Genomic DNA, 24,480 nt, shown 5'->3' on the forward strand with positions numbered 1-24,480 from the left:
TAGGAGTCGCAACCACAGGTATGCCATCGAAACGACGAAGGTGTCGAAGTGTGTGCGGTGATGAAGCATTTTGGAAAGGGCGGCACGTAGTCGATGGAGGTCGAGTTTGTAGGCTTGTTTCAACCAAACCCAAACCCATCCCCCAAGGCCCCGATCCCACACCAGTAACCACATCAAAAGGCAATCGCAAGCACGCTTTCGTACAACTTTTTCAACTAATTTACATAGAGTTCTTGACGCCGTACCTACGTGACCATGCAATTTGCATTTGCCGGTGTCCTGCCTCCTGGCTCCTGGCTGCAACTTTTAAACCGAGCTCCCTCTACATCTGTGTACTCTCCGCGAGTACTGAGCTTATCTGAAGCTGCCTGAAAGTGCGTTTAAAATAAACACGAAGAAGGCTTCTTAGGAAGCTGACATCAGTTTAAGATTGATTAAGACGTATCTATTGTCGAACACGTTGGCTGGCCCTTAATGCCTTGGCACGTAGCCTGCCTGGCAGGCCCTGAAGTATTTTAGCTTAGCCATTTTATACAGCTGATGTGATGGGAATACATATAGAAGAGTATATAAGGATTACGTGGAACAATAAAAACGAAAAGAAAATGGTCGAATTTATTGAGGTGAGAATAATTTGATTCTTTGGGGAAAAAGGTGATTTAACCTCTTTAATAACATTTTTAAGCAAGCTTCACCTATTTAGAATATATAAAATAAATAAATCAACCAATTTAAACAAACCGTCTGAAACGGAATACCCTGAAAGTGCTCTGAAAGTGGTAACACCCATTCCCACCATCAAAATCCCCATGTTTTAATACTTACTCGTATACCCTTATATCGTGGCATGGGTTTTCGTGATAAAATCACATCTATAAACATTAATCGCTCTTTTATGAAGTATAATAAATTTTTCGTTACACGTTGGCCCGCAATTTAACGCTTTTCGCCCCAGAGAAGGGCTGCTGCTAACAGCAGTCTTTCCTCGATTTGTTCAAGGCTTAAAGGAAACGGAAAGTAAAGAGTAAAGAAAACCTTCTATGTTTTTGTTTCTCTAAAAATAGCTTTATTTATATTTGATTGGTACCCAGTTTTGTTTTTCGGTTTTTATTTGTTGCTAGTGTTTCTGTGTGAGTTTTCGCGTTGCTTCTCAATGGCATTTGGTTGCAAACAACAAGAACAAACATTTAGTAAATACATACAGATAATCCTTATATGAATATCATATAACAATCACGAGTTGTTGCTTTATTTGGTTTGATGGAATACTTAATTCAACGATCTAAGCAATATACATTCATATACAGATAAATAATTATCAATATCATAAACATTCTATCGAACTCTATCCTCTATAAAGACGTGTAAATTTGTTTGGTGTTTGATTTATGCCTACAATCGAATCGAATCAATAAATAAATATATATTATTATATTTTTTATACGTATGGAATTTCTCTGTACTCTGTTTTTTCTCGTAGTAGTTGAAGTAGGTATATATATGTTTGTATCCATTGTTGAGCTCAAACATTTTACAAAAATTTGCCATGCACTTGTCTCATTGTGTTTCAGGGATTCTTACAGACTTTTACAATTCCATTGTCTGCTGCAGCGCGGTTTGCGATAGAGATTTTTGTTTTTCTTTGGCCTGAAAATTGATTTATAATGCTGAAATCTGCCCAGCTCCCAGCAGTTCAGTTTATATCGTTCAATTAATTGGCATTAAGTATGCAGAACATACGGAACAAAAATGCACGTGAATTTTTAAAATCAAACCGAGTTTATCCGGTCTTTAAAAGCATATTTTAATTTGCAAAACAAAATATAATTGGTACTATTTTAATGCCTTCTCAATGCAACCGAACACACAATAAACACATAATTATTCATTTCGACCTTGCAATAAATTCATTTGCAACCGACTGCTGCATTTTATTATTTCAGGCAGCATTTCGTCGAGTCAGTTTAATGAAAATAAATGCGTTACATTTGCATGGGGGAAGCGGGAAAGTCAGCTTAAATACATATATGGCGAATACCTGAAAAATGGAAAACGGAAAACGGAGGAACTTTGCTGTAAGTCCTCCACAAAACACTACTAATTGACCCATAATATTATTTCATTTTGTGACTACTTGAGAAAACGTGTTGCGATTATTTTGAACTTTTGCGGGAACCTAATTTTGTTTCATTTCAATTTACAAAAACTTTGTTGATTGAAATTTATTGTTTGCTTATTTATGTCTGTCCACGGGATTTGTGTTTTATTATATTTAATGGTATGAATATTTGATTGAATAAAATGGATTGTTCATCCTTTGTTTAGTTATATTTTCATTGGTCACATGTTGCTCGTTTGTTGTTGTTGTTTTTTTGTTTTTTGTTTGTTTTTTTAGGTACTGTGCTTTGAAAACCCTGAAATGATCAAACAGAAACCTAGAGACATTCCGAATAAAATTCTATTTGCTAAGTAGTATGTTTCAGTGTTTGATTTAACAAGAATGTGTTTTATTGCTTTTTTTTTAGCACGTGCCTGCCGAGGCTTTCAACTTAATTACGAAGGCTACATTCATATTCGTATGGAACTACAACCTAACTGCCTTGCTCCCAGCACCAAGTCCTGCCCGACCTCAGCCTCAGCCTAATCGTAATGTTAACTCAAGGATTTATGTATTTAGATAACTTTAGTATATGATAAATAATGTGTAAGTTTACAGTGACTGTCATTTACAGGCCTAAAAAGTCTTAACTGGCTTTATATGCTAATTGTATTCTCCATAAATGTTTGCTGAACTCTAATAGCTGAAATTCTCTATATATGAATATATCTATATCGTTTTTTGTAATTCGTTTTACATTAATATTGTATATGCAGCATAATTAACTTTGATTATACACACGAAGATAAACATTGCGTCCTTTGCACTTCCTTTGATTATAGTACAATGCTAATTGGGTAACTCCTTCCTCTGATCCTTCTTTTATTTCTGGCTCACTTCTGAAACTTCTTCTGACTCTGTTTCTTCTCCTTCTTCTGTTCTATTGGTAAGTATTATATGGTATATATCTTAGTCTTAGCTTAGTAATTGATATAAGTAGAGTATGAGTGCGGCTGTGTTTTGGGAACCATTTCTGGAGCTTAAACACTGTCGGCCTGCTCTCAGAGATAGTTGGGCCTTGAGACGCAGCACAGTAGGCTCATATTCTTGCAGATATAGTTTTGGCGCCTCTTGGCCTGCCAGGGTCCAGTGGTGTCCAGGGCTGCGTTCCTTTCTGCAAACAGCAAATGAAAGAGTAGCCAGCATTTAGTTTGATTAATGAATGAGGCTGTGTGAGTCCCTGAATACAGAATACAACAGGACAAACAGAGAAACACATTTACACTAATGGCTGGGTCGCCATCGCCATCGCCGTCGACGTCCCCGCTTTGGCCTTTTTTGTATGCTATACAATTTTGTTTGCCCAACGGCCTCCGGTCTCGTCTCCGCTGAGTGTCACTACCGCCGGGCCTTGGCTAAATATCAAAGTGCACGACGATGGCAGTGCAACAGCAGCAGCAGCAGCAGCAGAAGTAACAGGGAGCCTGCGCATACGCGTACTCACCCAAATATGCCTCATGTTGTGGCATGTACTCCTGCAGTTCGGAGAGTAGAACGGCAATGTCCTGTGAGTCTTTTGTGATGCTGCACAATTCCTCCTCATTGAAGTCGGGCGTAAATTGTTTGCACAACAATATTTGGCTTATGACATTCCCCAGGTTCGAGGGCCCCGCGCGGTTCTCTGTGGTGCGATAAAGCAGGCATAAATCAGGATAAAGTGATAAGCTGTGAGGCATCCCACAGTCAAGTGGTTGCCGTACCCGTACCCTGCCCTGCTCTACACTACCACTACCCTGCTTCCTTGCAACTGCACCACACAAATACAAAGCCGGAACAGAGCAACGATGCCGCAAGTCGGGCTTCTATTCACAAATCTCCTTTGCAATGCAATAAAATGAATTATTTTGTTTGGCTTTGCCGCAGCCACAGCCACAAATAAGAACTCGCATTTATTTGTTTCATTCATTTTTATGCAAACATTTTTCTTTGAGGTTTGCTTTTCATCCTCCTTTTTAACATTTATTTATTTGCGTTTGTTGCTTCATTAGATTTGTTCTCTGTTTGGGGTAAATATTTGTACATTTTGATGCTTGTTTCTCTGACTGTTTCAACCCTCAAAACTTATTTTGGCACCAACTTTTGGCTAATTTAATGGTCAAACAATTATGACTTTGATTTGATGGATTATATAGATGTACAGATTTTATAACTTTACATATTTCAATTACAATGAATTAAACTTTTACTCGACAAAATATACAAAATTCTCCATTTTTCGTCTTTGATTGACTACTGCATATACAGCCATCAGTAGTCTCTCCGATCAATCTTCATGAAAAATCGATGAAAAATCTCAGTCACTTCAAAAACTATTGAGATTCAAACATCAATACACTGAAATCTATTCGATCAGACATGTTGTTGTATATGCAATATTCATATAAAAAATAAAAATATATTGAATGCACGGGTTGACAATGGCAGCCTTCATTGCCTGATACTTTTGATACCCTGTACTGTTAGCAAACAAGTGTATGTTGTATTCGTAAAGATGTATAATATAAGACTGATTGATTGGTAGTTAGACCGACCTATTTTTCCTCCTGTTTTTCATTCGTTCTATAATTCAAGCCTATTATTAGGTATCAGCGAGTGCTCGCAATACCCTACAGTTGCCCCAGTTGTTGCCCGACTTAAGTACTGGAATGCAATGAATTTTTGCTGGCATGGCAATAATTAAAGGTCCACATAAAGGCACCCAGCCCCCTGCAGACTTTTCCCCACTGATTGTGAATATTTTTGTTGGCAATTACAAAAGAAAAACAGAGAAAAAAATTGTTTTCAATTTTTGAATTTTTTATAGCTTATTCTGCGGTGATGGCATTTGCCTGGCACTGCAGAAATTTTGTTTGTTGATGGGGATGGGGAGGAGATGGCCATAAATTCGCTGCACCAACAGGGCTAGCACCAACAGCCCCGAACCTGACTCTGGCAGAAACTCTGTAAATATTTATTCGCACTCTCGCACTCTCTCGCCGTATTGACAGCGGGTATCCGGCCCCAGTGCAGCGGTTACAATTTAAAAATGTATGATCAGCAATTGGCATTTGCCATTCGCATTTGTATTGCCCGACAATTGGAGTTACCATGGTCAGAACGGACACAAATCAGTCAGAATCCGTGTCCACGTTCGAGTGCATATTTGCACTCGCACGTCCACATTAAACATGGCCAAAGAATGCCAATCAGAGCGAGTGGCACTCGAGTGGAATGCAACTTCACTGCCAAACAATTGTTGAACGTGTGCTCCTACGAGTTTCTGTTTGGTGAGTGGGCGATCGAACGAGTAAATGCATCCTTGAAAAATCCTAGGAAAAATCGAGCCCAACTAAAGAAAAATTAAGAATAAGAGCTTTCACAAAAGTGCAATATTGAAACATGAGTAATATCGAATACCAATAACTTCGAAATGGCAGTCAGTATTCAGTACTTATCAATTAACGTTTGTACATTTGACGGAAGCCTGTAAGACACGTTTTTGGTCACTAATTAAGTTAACCTTGCTCCTTTACTAGCTACTGGGATACGATAAATTGTAAACTAAACTGATTTCAAATGTTCGCAAGCATTCAACATCACTGAATCCAATTGGCAACGAAAGCACCCAGTTTGTACCAATTATGTAGCCCCAAACGCAACTCCAAGTGCCAGGGTCCTTGTCTGACTTTGACATTTGCTAACAACAGCAAATTTTCAATGACCCGCAACTGCAAGGCGACAGCTGAAACATGTCTCCTGCCAACTAGCAACCCAACCAAAACTCAACGCAAACCCCACCAGTCCCCAGTGCACCCCAGATGGGTGCCCCACCATGTAGGGCAAATCGTGCGTTGGTGCGGAATTAAACTTACCATAATAGCCCGACATATCCATTGGCACGACCTGTATGAGACGATAACTTTTCACAAGTTCACGTAGGAATAACTGGGCCATGTAGAACACTAGCACCAAGTGCGGGTTGTCGGTGAGTATGCCATCGGCCATGGCGCTGCAAAAAAACAATGGCAATGCAAGGTAATGTGAACATCAGGATTCTCTTTCGCTATATGTATATATATATATATATGTATATGTATGTATGTATGTGTCTGTGAGTGTGTGTATGTGTGGGTGTGGGATATTGCAGAACTGGAATGCCGCATTGTGTGGGCCACATTTGTGGCACGCCAAATTGCATGCGAAAATTGTAAAATGAAATTTATATGAATTTATGACATTTTTTATGTCGTGGGTGAGAGCTCAGCTCAGAACGAGGGTCATCAAGTGGCGACAAACTAATTCATTTCCGTTCGACTTTTAAATGATATTTTCGATTGTTTAATCTGCAGTTCAACTTTATGTTCTCGTGCAGGAATTACATTTTTCGAGCGATGGATTTTAAGCGATGGAAAATAAATAAGAGGACAACTACTGAAGCAAGAAGGATTCAGCTAAGACATAGTAATATTCAATTTATTTAGCATTAGAGAAATTATATCCCATATAGTGTTCCATTTTTCGCAATTTTTAACTGGGCGATGAGTACACTATAATTTTGTCTAATCTACGATCAACACCAGAAAGCAATTTCAAGTTTTACCTTCCTGAATAATTTATGCAATTGTACGAGCGGCATAACTCATTTGGAAAACACTCGGAATTTACAGTCGGTTCGCAAATTGCTGCTTAGTTGACATTAATTCCAGTTTTGGGAGCAGTACTGCCACGCAGACAGGGCAATTATGAGTGGGGTAGGTATCCAAAACTCAGGTCCAAGTGGGGGGGAATGGGACACAAATATAAATTGCCATAAACATATTTACAGCAACACAGGAATAAATTCAATTTGAAAATTACTTTTGCATTGCCTAAACTCTGTGGAGGTGGAGCGGGCGGTGCCGCATAGCTGGAAATGAGAAATATATATTTTACCAGAATTACCCGCCATCCCAACCGGCACTGAAAGTGTTGCCGTGTCCTCTGACTCCGCCTCCGACTCTGACCTCCTTCTGGCGGGCATTAAAGCAAATAAATTGCGAATTAATCTTTCCCAAGGTGTCTTGCGTGTGTGCGTGTGTGCGTGTGTATGGGTCCGTACATCTAAAAGTGTGGGAGAGTTTTTGTACAGGATTCAGCTTAAAGCGATTTAGATGTGGGTTCGTTGGGCTCTCAAGCGGAAGTTGATTGGTGGTGGAGTAGGCTAAGCACAATCTTTATTTTGAGTGCGGCTTTTGTTCAGCAAAAAGTCTCCTATACGTGGGAAGCACAAATGCTGCTTAGCCTATTAGTATTATTAATAATTTCCTCAACAAATAAGTAAATACTTTTTGTTCCACCGAAAGAAAAAAATTACGCTTGCTTGGGTAAAATAATGATGCGGAATGCCAGACAAAGTAAATCTTTCGGATAATGTCAAAATATTCCTTCTAAATAGTAAAGATACTAAGACATTGCTATATTAAACGATACCATATATTCGACCAAGCTAACAAAAAAGAAACACTTTCAAGATATTTAATATGCTTAAAATGTAATCAAATTAATGCTAAGCGATTTCCTGTGAAAAACTGCAAGCTGTAAATGCCAGAGAGCAAATGTTTTAATGATTTCTCCATCTCACTCTTACTTTGTGGAAGGGAGCATCTCTCGTTATTCTGGCAGATTGCGGTGCGCGGACATTAACGTGGGTCATTTTCACCAACAACACCAACAACGCCAACAATATCGCAATAATAAGTTGAAGAAACGAAACGAAATCTGCAAAGCATCCAAAAATCCCCCAGAAAAAATGAAGGCAAAGAGCGAAGGACAGAGAACAGAACAGAGGAAGGAAAAAAAGAAGGAAAATCGGGTACGGGCAGACCATTGTCAGCAGCTGGTCTTGATTACAGTCCGGACGTTACATTCATTTATTGCAAATAACAGTAAAATATTTTTTACTTTTTCCCCAATGCTAGACCCAAAGCGAAACGACCCAATGAAATTTGGGGAGAATTACACAAATATACGCAGGGGGAGGTTCATAAAGCGCTTTTATCAAAGTATCTCAATGCCGTTTGTCTGCCCAATCGAAGTTATTAACTGCAGCTTGTATAAAGTTGTTAAAATTGCCGCAATTTACGATGCTGTCCATCCAACAGCAGACATCCAAGGGAAAAAAATTTCTAAAAATGAAAGTCTTCAGCTACATCACGTATCTGCGGACCTACTAGTAATTTCGAAACTTGACCCACTTCCAGGGGTGGTGTGCCGATGTTCCGGGAGCTCAGTATTTCAATAATATTCTGTCATTTTCACTAACATGACCACAGCACATCATCCGGTGTCCCGGAACCGGCATCAAGTGTCGAAATAATAAACGGAATTTGCCGACAGCGACAATAAAACAATACAACAGAAGGAGCAGCAAAGCACCAAGCCCAAGGACTATGGAATGGAATGGAAAATTGAGAAATTGGAGTAAAAAAAAGTATATCAGGGAAAGGTGGTTCCACAATCCTTTCTGCTGTCGTACTCTTAACAAAACTTAATCGGGTCAACCACTTCTCCTATCTCTCACATTTATGCACATTTTTCCCGCTTCTGTCCCACTGTTCCGTGGTCGCAGCAGATGCAGGAAATATAAAATTTCCGACACATAGCCGCAGACAACGCCATCGACGAATTCTATGAGATTGGCTTTGGCTTTGATAGGGACCCGAGGGGCACACCCCTTGTCTTATGCTCTTCTCTCAGGCCGTAAGCAATTGTGTGCCGTGGGAGTGCCACCACTGCACTGAGACTAATGCCAAGTAAGGAGAACTCCGAGCAGACGTCCGAGTATTATTTAGAGAGGAAATGCGCTTACACAAACATGACGTTGCATTGCCCAGCAGACGGGATTGCTTAGAGCCCAGAGCCCAGAGACCAGACCCCAGACCCTGGCGATTTTGTTGACTAACGTGCTGTCAAAACAGCAGATCCAAGGCGAAGACAGTAGTTAAAACAGAGGCGACGGCAGCGATGGCGATAGTAATTTAGCAACAACTACCAACAGGACATAACTACAGGACAAACAGCAGAATAAATGCGAAGTAAGCGAAGGCAAATAGACAGATGGATAGATAACAGGAAGACAAACCCAAACACGGGAAATGGACCGAACGTCGCCTCCAAGGATATGTACGTACGGCTGGGCAAACAAACAACCAGGCAAACAACTATCAGTCACTTAAGGCAGTCGGCAAAGTGCTGCCACCCTCTCCAACCTCGGGAATGGAAATGGAACTGGAGGTGGATGGGGAAGTGGAAGTGGAAATGGGAATGGGAATGATTCGAGCAAAGCGAATGTCAGAGTGTCTCTTCCAAGGTAGTCGGAGCCGAGCCGAGTCGAGCTTTTTGCTCTGTCTTTCGCGCTCTCAAAGGGAAAGCCAAATCATTTGCTAGCGTGTGGTCCACCAGGTATTACAACTTTGTCATGATGTTTGACTAAGGAAACCATACAAGTTGGAGCTAAATGGGACTTCTAGTTATTATAAATCAAACTTTGCGGTTTGCTTATAAAATGTATGAAGTTCACTGGAGGAAACCATACCAAAATCTGCACTCCAGATTCCAGCACTGCATAGGGTATTCAGTATTCTATATGGCGAGACTACCAACTTAAAGTATTTCTTGGCTTTTTGTTATTTTGTCTCTCTTCCTTGTTGTGTGCCTTCTCTCGTTTGAGTTTTATTTTGACTTTGGCTGCCTGACATGCATGTATGTGATGCATGTGTTTACAAACACACAAAACAGCAGCAAACAACCAAACAACGAAACAACGAAGCACTGTCTGAAAGTTTTGGCTGTGTCATTGTCAAGTTGCGTCTGAAGTTTTTGCTTCCTCCACTCGATATCTGCTCTGCTCCCTTTTGTTCATTTTTGGGAGCATACATTTTGCTTTTTTTAACTTTTACTTTTACTTTCAATTTAACTTTCAGCCCTGGCTGGGGAGGACCTTGAAGCAGCAGCCTCTGTCGCTTCGCTAATTCATTGTCGTCACTCATACGCCATGTGCGCCCATTCGAAAAAGGAACCTGCTCAATGATATCCCGAAAAGTAGGAGAACGAGAAGTCAAGCTGCTCTTCGGAGTCGTTCATTTGTGTCAATAAAGCAGAAATTAATTGAAATCTCTTTTTTGTGCTACTGTTTTTGCTCTGGCTGACTGCAAGCCAATCATCAATTTAACTGTCGTTTCCTCCGGACTTACTCTTGCTTTTGCTTTCATTCTTTGCCATTTCCTTGGGGTCCTGCACTTTTGCCTACGAGCATACATATTGACGAAATGCTGATGCGACTGCTCGTATCGGTTTATTGACATTTCTCCACTCTAGACTCTAGAGTGACATTTAAAGCGTCTGCTCGATAATAAATCACATTGTCACATGCCGCCGTGGTGTGCTTCCAAAGTTCTAGCCCCAAAAAAGCATATGACAGACACACAACACTCTGACAGGACAGCACGTTCTATGGATTGTGTGTCGGAAATTACAAATATTTTATGTATATGAAATTTTCCTCAAGTTGTTTGTTAACAAAAAAGTTCTCTCTCTGGCTCTGGATCTGGCTCTGGCTCTGTCTCTGTCAGTTTTGGGGGTGCGATAATGGCACATGTGTGGCATCCACATGGGATTTCAATTTTGTAACATTTTATGCTTCAGCCAGGGCATAAATCAATAAATTGAAGTCGGTAAACAGACAGCCCAGAGCTGGGGGACCGGGACCACTGAAAATTCTACGGAACCGAAACGGGAGCTGCATCGGTGGCAGCTGGTACGAGTGCTCACTTGCTGGACAACTTTTTTCTTCACACAATACTTTTCATGGCTGCAATCGCACATATTCTCTTTCATGGGTTTTAATGAAAAAAATTACCAAACATTGCGCTCTTCCGAAGCGGCTTAACTTTTGCTGTTCAGCAAGGGGAGGGTCCTGCCCCACACTGCTCTCCCGTCTCTCTACAGAGGAAACAGCTGATAAATTATACAGCATTTTGAAATTGAATTTCAAAGTCAGCCACTAACTCATTTCGAGAGCATACCGGGAGGCTTGGCTTCAATCCGAGTCCAACAAATTGTTATTTATGTTATCCTTTTCGCCCGCAGTACCCGCAGCACAAACAGCACTCTTCATCCATCATTCTTTGGGCTCTCTAGTAAATTTGACTGCAATTAGATTTGCATACATTTCCATAAAACACTCACATACAGATAGAGAGACGGAAACGGAAAAGGAAATGGAAAAGAAGGTCCTAAAATGTCACACACACGTTTCTGTTTATGTTTATGTTAATGCGATCCCTTGAGTGTACCCAAATACTGTTTAGATAGGAGGATGCGTGGTGGCAGATGGTATGTGCTTACCTCTTGACCTGCGGCAGGAGTATCTGGGCGGTGTGCTTGAATGCCTCCACGCAGGTGCGACGCAGCTTGCGTATCTTCTCGCGCAGCTCGGGGCAATCCTTGGCCTGCCCCACGTGTATCAGCATATCGCGAAACAGTGCCACATGGCTGTTGATCTCCACGATGAGCTGAAAGTACACCAGTCAGTATATATCATCAGTATATAAAGCCATCTAGCCATAGAGCCAGGGTCAACGACAGCCAACTGATGCTTAATTTATGCCAAAGCTCTCTATTAGACCAGGCATATAACACATTACATATTTTAATTTATGCAGAGCCAACAGGCTCCGGGAACCCTCTTTTGCACAACCGCAGGCAGTAGCCTATTTGTTCAGGCCCCGGCCCCGGCTGCTCGTTCAGCCAAAGAAAATTTCTGGGACTTTTCCCAGCCAGATAAAACTGAAGCGGCGGCTGCTGCTGGTGCTTTTGCTGTCGTTTTTGTTGCTGCCCTTTTTACGGCTCATTGCCGAAACGGAGGCGGCAAATGAATCGGGCAATCGAGCCTTAATTCCTTTGCCTTTGCCTGCGGCCAAATCGGGCTCATAAAAATTAAAATGCCCGGCAATGCAAGGATTATTATGGCTCCCTTTTACTGCTCCTAGGGTTGGTTAGCCTTCTCATGGATCTGTATGAGAAGGGTAGAGCTGTTGCTGAAAAGTGTATTAAGTCAATTATTATTGACTACAGACTATACTCTGGGCACTAACTAAGGGTATTGGCTTGTCTTTAAACAAATTTTGAGTACTTGCGAAATGTTGATAGGGTCTGGTATAGAATATTGGAGTAGGAGTTCCTTGTAATGGGAAATGTTTATGTTTGGGATATTTTTCAGTTTCAGATAAACTTTTCTAAGCATTATCCTTTTTTCAAGCTGTAGGTCCTATTATTTAATTCCAAGTAAGCGTAATCAATCCGAGTTTATCAATCAGCAACAGTATTTCCTATAGCAGCTCTGTTTTAATTAAATTTTCTTTTGCTACCTCCGCCAAGTTAATTTTAAGTCAGTCATAGGCCTAATTTTCCGCATTACTCACACAAATCCAATGCCAATCTCCCCCCCCCAAACACACACACAAACACGTGTGTGCGTGCCACGCCCACATATATTTTAAGCAGCACGTTTAAATATTAATGGTTGACTCTGGCAACCTCATTTTCCACGTAGCAGTACGGCCCACCTCCTCTCTATATCTGGTCGGGCACTTCATTTAAAACGCGGCGTATGCGTAATTTTAATAATCCTCGAACGCCTGAAACGCCCACACTGCGAATGCAAAGTGAATTCTGTGGCTTGACTCAATTTGGGGCCAACAGCTGTGTGCGATTTCTGGAAGGGAGGATTGGGAGATTGAGAGGATTTACAGCTTTATGAAATATATGCATGATTAGTCATATTGATGGCATTGGCTTGACAATGCCGAAAGAAGGAGGATGGACCGTGCCGTGACAGTGCCGGAGCCAGATCTGGAGCTGCATCGGGAGCCAGAGGCAGTGTCAGAGGCAGCACTTAACCAAATTGCTTATTGAAAGTGCTGCCAGTACGATATTTCCTCAAAACTTTTCTAAGCTGGGGCGGATCTTATGGGCGGGGCCATGGCTTTGTAATCATTCCCAAAGCATGGGCATAGGCAAAACTTTTCCACCATCAGCTGTTGCCTGTGCGGCAAAATTTATTGGATTGATTGTTTTTTCAGTGGGGCAGGATTTTTGGGTGGATCCGATTTGAACTTGTTCAATATTGACAGACGAAATGCGGCTATATTGTAAGTTTATGTTGAGGAGAGTCTATTCCAGTAAACTCAATGAAAAAGTTAATCTCAGAGCCAGTGGAGGGTTTGGTAATGGAGGACATTAGTGAAGCTTCATTCCACCTAATGAAGGACTTCACTTATAATTCCAATAAAGTCCTCTGCAAAAGGAATCTTTGCCATATTTCATCCACAACTTTAATAAGCCCTGGCTCAAGGAGTCCCAGCAGTGATGTTTGTCTCTGTTGTCTATCCTAATTATTTGGTTTTTTTTTTCAGCCACCTGAGAGCCAAGGCCACTGAGGGCCGCTGGCTCATAAAACATATAACACTAGTAAAGCCAGCCACAAACACACACGCACAAACACCTCAATATACATAGGTGTAAGCACATAAAAGCCACACGCATAAATTTTATATGACGCTCAAATCTCGGCTGAGATAAAGACGCAACCAAAACCGAGTTGGGGAAACCAGAATTGCAAAAAGTTCATGCAGCACATGCAAATCCCAGATGTAAACGCTTGTCGTCTTTGGTCCCGGCATAAAAAGGGACACCAGAGTGCGCCCAACGAGCAGTGCTAAACCAGAGCACAAAACCTGTAAGAAGGCGATAGTTCGTAATGCGACCATCAGGTACCTGGTACTCGGCAACTTTCCCGAAGAGATTGTTTTCTTTAATCTAACTTTAACATTCATTGGATCATGACTACAGCTATGTATATAGGCAGACTATAGCTCTACATACAGTCGATCCATCCTCAAAGAGAATACCATTTGTTAGTGGGTAAATGATCGGGTTGACTTTCACCAAAAATATAACATACCCGTGTCTTCCCCAGCACTGGGTATAAAAGACCCCAGAAAATTTCTGAAATTACCTGGCTCGTTCCACAAAAACACACCTTTGGACATACACCTAAGAGAACATACGGCTGCCATTCATATAAGTCCGAGGGAAATTCAATTCCCACAGCGTTTTTCTGCCGCGTTATTTGGTTTCTCGCTGTCCAGTAATAAGCGCCGTGCCGAGGCCTTAATGGAACCGTCAGCTGAAATGTGTGCCACAAAAGATGTACATCCCCGTAATGAAGGTACATACTACTCGTGCTCGTGTGTGTATAATGATGGGGCAGCGTGGAGGGGGTACATGCATATTCATGAATTATTCTTTTTCATCTGGTTGTACGAGTAGTATATTCCATGGAACCACTTTGAACTACTTTTGCGTCAACAGTTGAGGCGGAAAATTGAAAAACAGCTGCCGGCGCTTGCCCGCTGCGCCTGCAACAAAAGGCTCCGGAGCTGCATGCGTGCTACGTGCCACATGCCACATGCCACAATCCATGTACTACGTGCTGGCTGTGGCAGGGAAAACTCACTCCCGCGCCCTGCCACCAAAAGAAAGTGTAAATCAGCAAAAACGCAAATGCCACAATGCCAAGACAAAGACAGCCCCCAGCGGTCTGAGTTCGGGGAAATGATATGAGATGAGATGGGATGTCAGTCCTCATACTCATGTTCATACTCATACTTATACTCGTACTCGTACGCGTACTCATCTTTGCCCCAGAGAGGGGGAGGGAGAAAGCTAACACACAAATACACAAAAGAAAACGACGACGAGTAAAACTGAATCTAGACAAAGTGAAAGCGGAAATTAAAATTGCAATACAAAAGAGAGGAACCGACAGAGACAAAAACAGACAGCGTTTGTAACGAAGTGATTGTGTGGGCATGTCCACATGTCAGTATGTATAAGACAGACAGAGAGAGAGAGAGAGAGTCCTTTGGATGCTCGCACATTGAAGAATGCATTTTGCCCAGAGCCAAAACAGCAATGTGACAATGGCCAGAACGATTACAGTGCGTCGCATAAACATGAGACTAGTCTGAGAATATGAGAACTCATACACATACATAACATATGTATATGATAACAAAACTCTGGCTTTATATTCCTGATTCTCACATTAGTGTTAAAAATGTCTCAGCTCACGGTATAGATTATTATTTACACACTTTTTCCATTTTTAGGGACATGGTCCGGTCCAAATGAAACTCTGTAATAGACAGCGTTGCGTAAATTCAAATGAAAAGTGGCAGCTTAGATTATGAGAGTCCTTCTTAGTCTGCACAGGGCCAGCAGATGTGCCACGCCCAGCTGATATTCCATTCCAGTTAATAAATAACACGCACCATTTGCAACACGAGCTGCAAAAACTTTGATAACGGCTTGTTGCTAATGCGCTTTTCACATCGCCCAACTGTGAATGTACAGGGACACCCACAGACACTTACAGATACACTCACTCACACACAGAGACGGAGACAGAGACTGGGAGAGCATTCCCCAGTACAGGGACAGGGGCTAGAACTAACAAAGTGCAATGGCAAAACGCATTAGGCAGCGAACCAACAAGTTGAACTGTAGAATAATTACAATCGAACTGGCAGGAGGCCCCAGGAAGCAGCCAACTAGCCAACTGTCCATTCAACAGTCGACAGGCAGCCGGTAGGTGGCAGCAGAACCCAAGTCCCCATTACCCAAAACCCCCTCAAAGTAGAACAAACACTGGAGGCTAGCCGAAGCACAAGATACCCTTGCCGAAGCACGGCTCTTATGGCAGTACGAGCCTGCCTCACACCATTCTAATCATCTTGAAAAATGCACAATACCCTCTTCAAGGGCACAACAAAGGTTCGTTACAGCGTTTCGAAATCGGTTGTAGCAGCTCTAAGGCAGCCTGAATGCAACATGGGGCAGCTAGCAACAATACAACACAATGCCGCAGCTGTCCCACCCACATGGCCAATATCGAATGGTCAACTGTGTCTGGCAGCAATCGCCAGGCAAAACACCTATCCCATTCTACTGGCCACATTCTAGTTGGTACACTTCCCTCATTCTACTAGCCACATTCTAGTGGGGGGAAAGAAACAACAATAAAAGAAGAGAAGTGTACCGAACAACCATTGGATCTCATGTGGTAAAACGGTGGCGTTAACAGGGGGTCACCACCTACCTCGACTCTCGCTGCCGCAGAAAGCAATTTGGATTGGGCCAACTGTTATGGTCGGATCACACACAGGACTTTGGGGTCCTGCCTCAGAGTAATCGAATGGCAGTGGAAATTATTTTCAAATCCCTTTAAGTTCTTGGAAGTATTTGCTACAAAAATCAAATTGTTGCACCAGCTAAGGAAAAAAGCGAACTCATTTCTTTGGAGCAAATCTAAATTTCTTCCAAATCTGAAATAATTAAACCTTTAACTTTTTTTAGCATCTGTATGTACAGATGTTGTCCGTGTATTATCTTGTATATCCAAGTTCTTGGAATAATAGCTAATGTCTTTCAAAATGTTTCCTACTTGAAAATAATCAAAGGCAATAGCGCCTTATTCGAAAACCATTTCCATTTCCCGGGCAAACTCCTATCAAAGTAACAATTTCATTGGCCATTTGGGGCATTTGCGTGAGTGATAACAAGAACTTGTAAGCCGCAAAATCGATAAGATGTTCGCCTAGACCCAAGTCCGAATCTTAGTTCCCTGCCTCTGTTCGGAGACGAATGGACGGATACGCACTCAATAGCCGGGGATAACGATGATGAGATTGGTTGGAGTGGCGCATGGCGGATGGCTAGTGGGGGTGTCCTGCTCAGTTTACATTATCAATCAAGCTGACTGACAATCAGGCTGGGGGAGCAGCTTAGCGGATACCTTTCCACTATATTGAGAGTGACATGACCCGGACCAACAAAAGTCACGAATGTTAATGTGTGCGTGTGGACCTTGAACACGATCCTTTGTTTGCCGAAGGCCTTCTAGCCTGTTCTGTGGCTCCCCTTCCTTCCAGAAAGGGGAAGCCCACATTCATTTGCCCTTAGGATGAGACAAATGTTCGCCGGTAAAGTTAAGTACAAGTTTTCAGTTTTTATTGTGGTCTGGCTGCCATCCCCGAAAAAAGACAGAAGAGTCGACCAATAGTCTGCACAAACATGCCATACATTATTTCAAAATTAATGAAGATGTATTGGCGGTACAGAGAGAGCTCATTTAATGAAAATTGGTTGTAGTTCCTATGGCACGCACGGACGCACGTACACACGCACTGCCCACCTCCCACCTCCCACTGGACCATGGTAAACTGCAGTGGCCATTCCCAAAATTATTATTTCCACTCTAGGCCAAGACAGCCAGCGATTTTTCTTAACAGCCACACTGCCAGCAGCGCTCGTCACTCTGGGCTCTCTCACGTTCCCCTTTCGTCCTGGGTTTTTGAAAAGCAAAAACATGTTGGCAGTGGCTTGAGTGGTGTGGGTGTGGGCGTGAAAGAGGAGCTGCCTCATATAAAAGTGCTTCATTACTTTGCGCAACAGCTCGCGAGAATATAATGAATGGCAATAAACGTGTTTCACATTTTCCTTTTCGCTGCCAGTCCACCCGTTGAGCCCTCCCACTGCCCTCTCGTTTTTCACAGCCACATTTTTCATTTTCCAGCTAGACAACTTTTGTGTATGGTCAAGAGCGCCTCGTTTTAAATGGCACTGGGAGGGTTAGGTGCTTTTCATTTTCTTACCCCTGCAATCCCTTCAATAACACTCATCATCTGTTAAGCCCCATCTGTTCTTTGTGAGCCAGCTTCCTTCGTATGCATGACGGATGCTTGTTATACTCTGAACACGTAGAGTGAAGGGGTCGACTCTGAGAGCTAGAGTAACTTTCGTTGGTTGCAGATTCAGATTGATTTCAATTGAAAGTCTCTGTGTTAATGTTGGTACTGTTTTTGCTGAAGCGTAATGCATCCTCGAGAAGGGTATCATATGGTCGGGATATCGAAATTATGGATTTGTTTTCTTATGTATGTTGTCCCTTAATCTTGTTATTATTCCTCCGCGGATGCTGCCACGCAGTTGCTTTGAAAAATGACAGATTTTTCTCAGACCTGGCACGGCTTTTACTATTCCATTGCCAGTTGGCCATGTTTAAATTCATTCTGCTGAAATCAGTTAAGGCTACAACTGAAGGGAATGCCATACGTTTCCTTTCCTACAGGAAACTTTAGGGCAAAGGATTACGGTATTCCTCAAAGTCTCCTGATTTTCGATGGGAATCAACATTTGAAATAGAATTCACTTGATTAAAGAGAAACATACTATAAAAGCGCGTTGCCAAAGGGTATTTTAAATAAAGTTCAAAACAATATCTTTGATGTAAAATCAATTTCAACATAAACCAGTTCCTTAGAGAGAAGTTTCCAGATCCAGTTTCCTGGACCCCAACTCCAACACTCACCGTATTTAGATTCGTGATCTTGTCCAATTCCACGGCGGTGCTGCCTCGATGATGGTGCAGATGATGCAAATGGTGTGTTGTCAACATGTTGTTCTTGTTGCGGTTGCTGCCTCCGTTGTTTCTGCTGCTGCTGCAGATGTTGCAAGTGCTGTTGGTTGATGCGGGGGCTGATTCTGCTGCCGCCTCTGCTGCATTCAACCGAAAAGTGGCCTTATTTTTAATGCCGACTAACGTCCAATTGGAGCAAATCCATCAAAGCAAGCCGCACAACACGCAAATTGCCAATTGCAGCTTGTTGCACTTAGCCGGGACCTCTATTCAAATCACATCACGTGAGCCAATGACCATCTGCGAGTAGAAAACAAATAACATTGAGAGTGAGTTGAGTGAGTGCGCGGTTAAAAGAGATTGGAATCAAATTGCATAACCAATATGGCGGGTAGCAGCCATATATGCCAGCGATATGCGACACGCCACTCGTGACACCGGAACGCATCGACACGCCTTTCCGGCACCTCAGCCACTGGGAATCGGGGGATCGGCATTGGGATTGGGGATTGTGCTGAACCGCCGATTTCCGGTACGTCACTTTGCTACCCTTCGTTCTTCCGATGGATTTTAGTTTTGCATTTTGTTGCCCTGATATCGATTTTTGCTTGGGGACTCGGCATCGCAATAGAGCCAACAATCGCACCGGATGCGACAGTTGGCAGCAGAACCGCTTTTGGCATTTTTAGGTGTTAGCACTTCATTGGCCTTTGAGCACCTGAATTGGCTGCTACGTGGCCACAAGTTTTGCGACCAGCTTCCGGTTGATTCCATTCACCTCTCATCCATTTTCACTAACTGCATCCTGACCTCCTTTCCCTTTTGATCGAAATGTCAAACTAAAAGTCAAGCGAAATGAAATTAGATTCCACTCTTCCTGTTGCACTGTGCAGGTAAAGCCAATGAGGTCTTTTTAAGCTTTCTTTCCTCTATTTATTTCCAGGCAAACCTCTCAACTGCAAGCCTAACCTTTCCCATGACACTGGCTTTCATGTATAACGATGAAATTACATTAAAAGTAAAACAACAGCAACAGCCGGAGCTTGAACATTACTGAAGGCAACGTCAGGCAGGAAAGCAAGGCAAACAAATGATTCAGGCTAGGACCGGCGGTAAACTTCCTATTAGCCCTGCCAGAGATGAAGATACAAGACTGCAGTCCGTGCTTTATTTGCAGCCAGTCAAGTCGCTCAATTTAGCAACAGAAATAGCCATGAACATTCCCTGCAGTGAGCTCGAAGGAAAGGTTTCCATAAATTCACTCAGAATCAAATTTGAATTGTTATGAAAAAAGAAGATAATTTCAATTCAATCATCGAATTAATTTTCATTAAAATATTTCCCACTTTTGGCTGCATTTCAAATATCTGTAGAGGAAGAACGTTGAAATATCTGTTTAATGTTTTAAAGTGCCGAGGGCATTTAGTTTGATATTGAAACCTTTGTTTGGAAATTAAGTTATTTGTTATTCATAAGTAATTAATGGCTTCGCAGTTATTATCCTGATTTTAAATATAGGGCCATACCATATACCCAATAAAATGTTCTTTTTCTTGTATATACAATATTTGGCAATGTTCCAATTTACCAATTTCCTCAAAGATTCTAGTAGATTATTCTGTGATTATCACATACCTCCTCAAATGGTTATTAACACTGTTTACTGTTTAGATAAATATCAATAAAAATTAATTTCCTGTTTGCAAATTAAATTTAAGCCAAAAGCGAGGATTCTCCATCATTAAGTTCACAGTTTTCATATTTTCTGGAAACATTTTGTCGAATGCCCTTGCCTCACAAATGTGGGTATTAGCAACCTGTAAGCCAACTAAAAGTATCTCCGGCCTGCGTACTGCCAACTGCAACAGATAAGGGCAATGGACGTGTGCGTGTATATGTTGGCTTAGAGTCACATTTTCCGGCAAAGGATACTCATTGTTTGGCTTTGGCCGTAGCTGTGGCAGGAGGAGATGGAAAGCCGCGTGCTCGGCATGGAAATGCGCCTCATTAAGTCGCGGGACGCGTTGGAAAATATGCCGCGAAAGGATTAAGCGACGATGCTGCCGACGAAATGGCGCCACGACTATTAAAGGATTTCTGCTCATTTTCCTCTACCTTGTATCCATTCGGGTTTGCCACCGTTCTCGACGACCGTTAAGTGTAATTAAAAAAAAAAACTTAAATAAAAAAAAAATTTTAATGCGTTGCTTCTTTGCATTTACGAAACATTAATGCGAATCTGATGCAGATGGAAGTTCTGTTAAATTGTGTGTGTTTCAAGAGAGTGTCTTTCCTCCGATTTAAATCAATTTCAATGGCAGACACGAGGCGTATACGTATACAATTGAGCCCCCAGCTACAGCGTGTGGCAAAAGTTTATAATGAGAATTGTGGGACTGTGACTCTGTCTCGAATTGTGATTCTGATTCCGATCCTGAATACGAGGCATACATTATTCATGTGTAAAATACATAACAGCAAAATGCCATAATCATGTAAAATAAAACCATTCTTAATGGCAGCAAGCCTGCAAATGCGAGTGCATGTTGCCACCGACTGGGAATTAGCCTCTGTCTGGGTCCCAGGTCCGGGTTCAGGACTGAGACTGGGCCAGACATGGCAGAAACTCATTAGCTTTATTACACCCATGCAATATATAAAGCTGGGGCGGGAACATACCAACAGAGAGACAGACAGTCAGACAGTCAGCCAGTCGGTAGGAGGCAGCCTGAGCCACAGGACCGGAAATGCCATGGCATTTGTATTAACTATTCATGTCTGTACACCCACATTCATATTCACATTCTGGCATAAAAGACATTTGAATAATTTTGACAACTGTGTGATTAATTCAAACATTTTGGCAACTTAGGCCATCATTTTTTATATACCAACAACGACAGCAAATTAGCACTTCATAAAAAGAAAGTGGGTGAAACATTCATGGCCTCTTTATCCATATGATACTCGTACGATTATGTGGGTGTGGGAAAAACTTTTGGAGAGCAAAAGCTGGAAAACTGTTAAAAAGTTTATTCCAAAGCTTGTTCTTTGCAAAGAGTAGAATGGAAGTATGAAAGACAAACCACTTAAGTGATTTTGGTACAAACCAAATTAAAATTAAAATGATAATTACAATTTTGATAAGGCCCAAATCATTTTGTACTGAAAAAATACTTGATTTCATGAAAATTTAAAATTCGTTCACGATATGCCATAGTTTTTATAGGGAACCCACTATCCATGCTCCAAGCTCAAAAGGGTTGACCAAAAACTAAAGTCAGCACCGCACAAGTGACAAATTCTACATATGTACGTTCCAATACATACATACTCTCCATGTGCTAGTCATGCTTGCTAGAGGAAGTTAACCTCTTTCGACCGGACAGGATTCTATTCAAAATAGTCACAATGGCTGTCTGATTGGGGGCCTTGAGCGATTAAAGGCCCTGACAAAGTGCAATTTATGGCACTTGGAACACTTAAAGCAAATGCTTTTTACTTTTTGTGCTAAGGAAAAAAGACCACAGACCAAAATATGAAACAAAAATTCAGGCAAAAATGGCTGTGGCTATGGCAGTGGCAGAAGAGTGCACAGAGCAAATAAAACCTACGATATAAAAGAGTCGCATGCCGGAAACGGCAAACGACAGACGCCAGGGTGGAACCGCGGCAGGGGCACGGTCGGCCTAATGCCAATGCCAACACCGGATGCGGATGTGTGACACATGGCCAAAGAGGCGTCCACATCGTCCTCCTCCGTCCCTTCATCTGACTAGCGACATACGCACAAAGTCATTGTCGTTGGCTTTAAGTAGAGGACTTTATTAAGCCGAGGACACCCAGAAGCATCTCCCAAGTATGCAATGCGAAACAAAATAAAACGGCAAACAATTTTAGACAGTAATAAAATATGTTACTATGGATTAAACAATAAAGAGATTAGAATACAAATTTTCATACAAACTGGGTTCACTTAAACAGTCCATAGTATGTCCTCGGGGTCTTGGTGTTCTAGGAGAAAATTAATCGTTTAGGAAACTTCTAGAACTCTGTTAAAATCTTCCAGGTAAAACCGTTTCAAGAAAATTGTAGTTTTAGATTAGATACGGATGGATAAATACTAGGTTACAGCTTTCCTTTAGTTCATTTATAGATCTTTAAACATTCTTTACATTTGCTTCTTACTTTGATTCTTATACTTCAAATCACAAATATTGTATCAAAAATGTTCGTTGTTTTTCCCACTGTTCATTGGTTTGTGCGAAAAGAACAAACAGCATAATAGGCTGGCAGGACACCTGGGCACGTGTTGGCCTTGCCCCCGAACTAGGTCTGGCATAAAATTAAGCTCCAAGTGCGACATCGTCGTCGTCGTCGCCGTCGTCACCGTCTGCCAGATTCTGAGGCTTAAGCAGAGGTCGTTTATAGCAGGGCCACAATTTGTTGCTTTTTGATATTTATTTGCAAGAGAAGCATGTGAAACGAAGAACAGGAACAGAACATAAATCAAAAGCGCAATTCACGAACAAGTGAAGTAGCGGGAAAGGCCAAAGGAAAAGCCGCAGCGGAAAAGGGAAACTGCGGCAACAATGCGGACCTGCCATTCAGGTGCGGAGAGCGCGACTTACAACTTTTATTTATGGCACTGCCAGAGGGAAAAGAGTTCAGAAAGCCAACGCACCAAAAGAAAGTTTCAAGTCTAAGGAGAGGTGTGCCCCAATAAGTATGCAATGGCTCCAGATGTATCAATTTCACTTCGAGGACCTTATAATTTCCAACTAGTTCTAGCTGTTGCTCTCCCCAATCAGTTTACATGGACGATAACCTACCTGTAATTAATTCATTGAAACATGGACGACATTTACTCCTCTGACGAGAGCGTCGACTCTTATGAGCCAGAGGATGTGATCGTCGAACTATCCAGCGATGACACCGGCGATGACCTCAGTGCCCGTGACGAATCATGCGAAATCGGCAGCGATGTGAGTAGTGTGTACTTATTATTAAATGATAATAAAACGAATTTTTTTCGCAGATTGTCAGCAAGGAGAATCTTCTTAAATTTGTCAAAGCCATCGACCCAATGTCCTCAATGGATGATCACGCTTTGGATCTGTTTGCCAAAATGGCTGATAACTTTGTGGAGGATGTCTGCGAAAAGATGGTCAAGGCGTGCCTCAACCCTTATCAGCAGATAAGCAAAGATGTCTTGGAGCGCACCCTCGACCGGGAATACAACATAAAGGTTCCCAAAAAATCTTCTCAACAGTCAAAATCTAAACATTAAAATTGTAAAAATCATAAAATAAAAGCCAATTCTTATGACTCCATAAACAAGATTATTGCCAGCATTTTTAAACACACTTTCCAGGAAAATTATTAGTCAATCCATTTAAATAGGCTGTGCAGAGATAATTTTGTGTGTTCCTTAAAGAAATCATTACCTGACTACATAACATTTTAAATGTTGCCCACAAATTCAGGTGACCAGCCATGCCCTTCTAAAGCTTTCAAATTGAATAGTCTAAAATGATTAAGTAATTAATAAACTCAATAACCGCTGTCAAGACCACAGAAAGGCTTTTAATGCTGCTTTTCGACACCTACAAAACGTTCATCGTCTTGGCCACGCTTGGCCGCACTCTCGAGATTCGCCTTTCAACCGAGAATTACTCGACATAAACTTAAAGGGCCATAAAAATGACAGGGCCCAAAATGCTCCCATTTACACACATGAACAAGTAACTGGGGGTTTTATTCAACTTTTTTCTTTAAAAAAGAGCAGACTAAGACGAAAATTTAGAGCACCATTTTTCAGTGA

At 41.8% G+C, this 24,480-nt stretch overlaps 2 protein-coding genes across 4 annotated transcripts in view; one reads left to right on the top strand and one right to left on the bottom strand.

Moving 5' to 3' along the window:
* Positions 1 to 1,214: 1,214 nt before the first annotated feature.
* dcma (decima) overlaps positions 1,215 to 24,480 on the bottom strand; it is a 28,324-nt gene continuing 5,058 nt past the window's right edge. The window contains exons 1-6 of one of the 3 annotated variants that reach the window (XM_015180961.2): positions 23,489 to 23,599; positions 18,609 to 18,956; positions 11,522 to 11,688; positions 6,010 to 6,146; positions 3,603 to 3,779; positions 1,215 to 3,272 (exon numbers count right to left, since the gene is read on the bottom strand). In XM_015180961.2, coding sequence (XP_015036447.2) covers positions 3,160 to 3,272; positions 3,603 to 3,779; positions 6,010 to 6,146; positions 11,522 to 11,688; positions 18,609 to 18,695 — 681 coding nt within the window. In that variant the 5' untranslated portion in view covers positions 18,696 to 18,956; positions 23,489 to 23,599 and the 3' untranslated portion in view covers positions 1,215 to 3,159. Of the gene's footprint in view, positions 3,273 to 3,602; positions 3,780 to 6,009; positions 6,147 to 11,521; positions 11,689 to 18,608; positions 18,957 to 23,488; positions 23,600 to 24,480 lie in introns of those variants that run through there. The other 2 variants (XM_033380143.1, XM_033380144.1) reach the window with 2 other exon arrangements.
* Positions 23,490 to 23,984, top strand: Taf12L (TBP-associated factor 30kD subunit alpha-2). The gene is made up of 2 exons (XM_002132911.3): positions 23,490 to 23,641; positions 23,695 to 23,984. The coding sequence occupies exons 1-2, from the start codon at positions 23,510 to 23,512 to the stop codon at positions 23,944 to 23,946; spliced, it is 384 nt and encodes a 127-aa protein (XP_002132947.1). The 5' UTR covers positions 23,490 to 23,509; the 3' UTR covers positions 23,947 to 23,984.

The sequence above is a fragment of the Drosophila pseudoobscura genome, chromosome 4 (assembly GCF_009870125.1).
Source record: "Drosophila pseudoobscura strain MV-25-SWS-2005 chromosome 4, UCI_Dpse_MV25, whole genome shotgun sequence".
NCBI classification, from domain to species: domain Eukaryota; kingdom Metazoa; phylum Arthropoda; class Insecta; order Diptera; family Drosophilidae; genus Drosophila; species Drosophila pseudoobscura.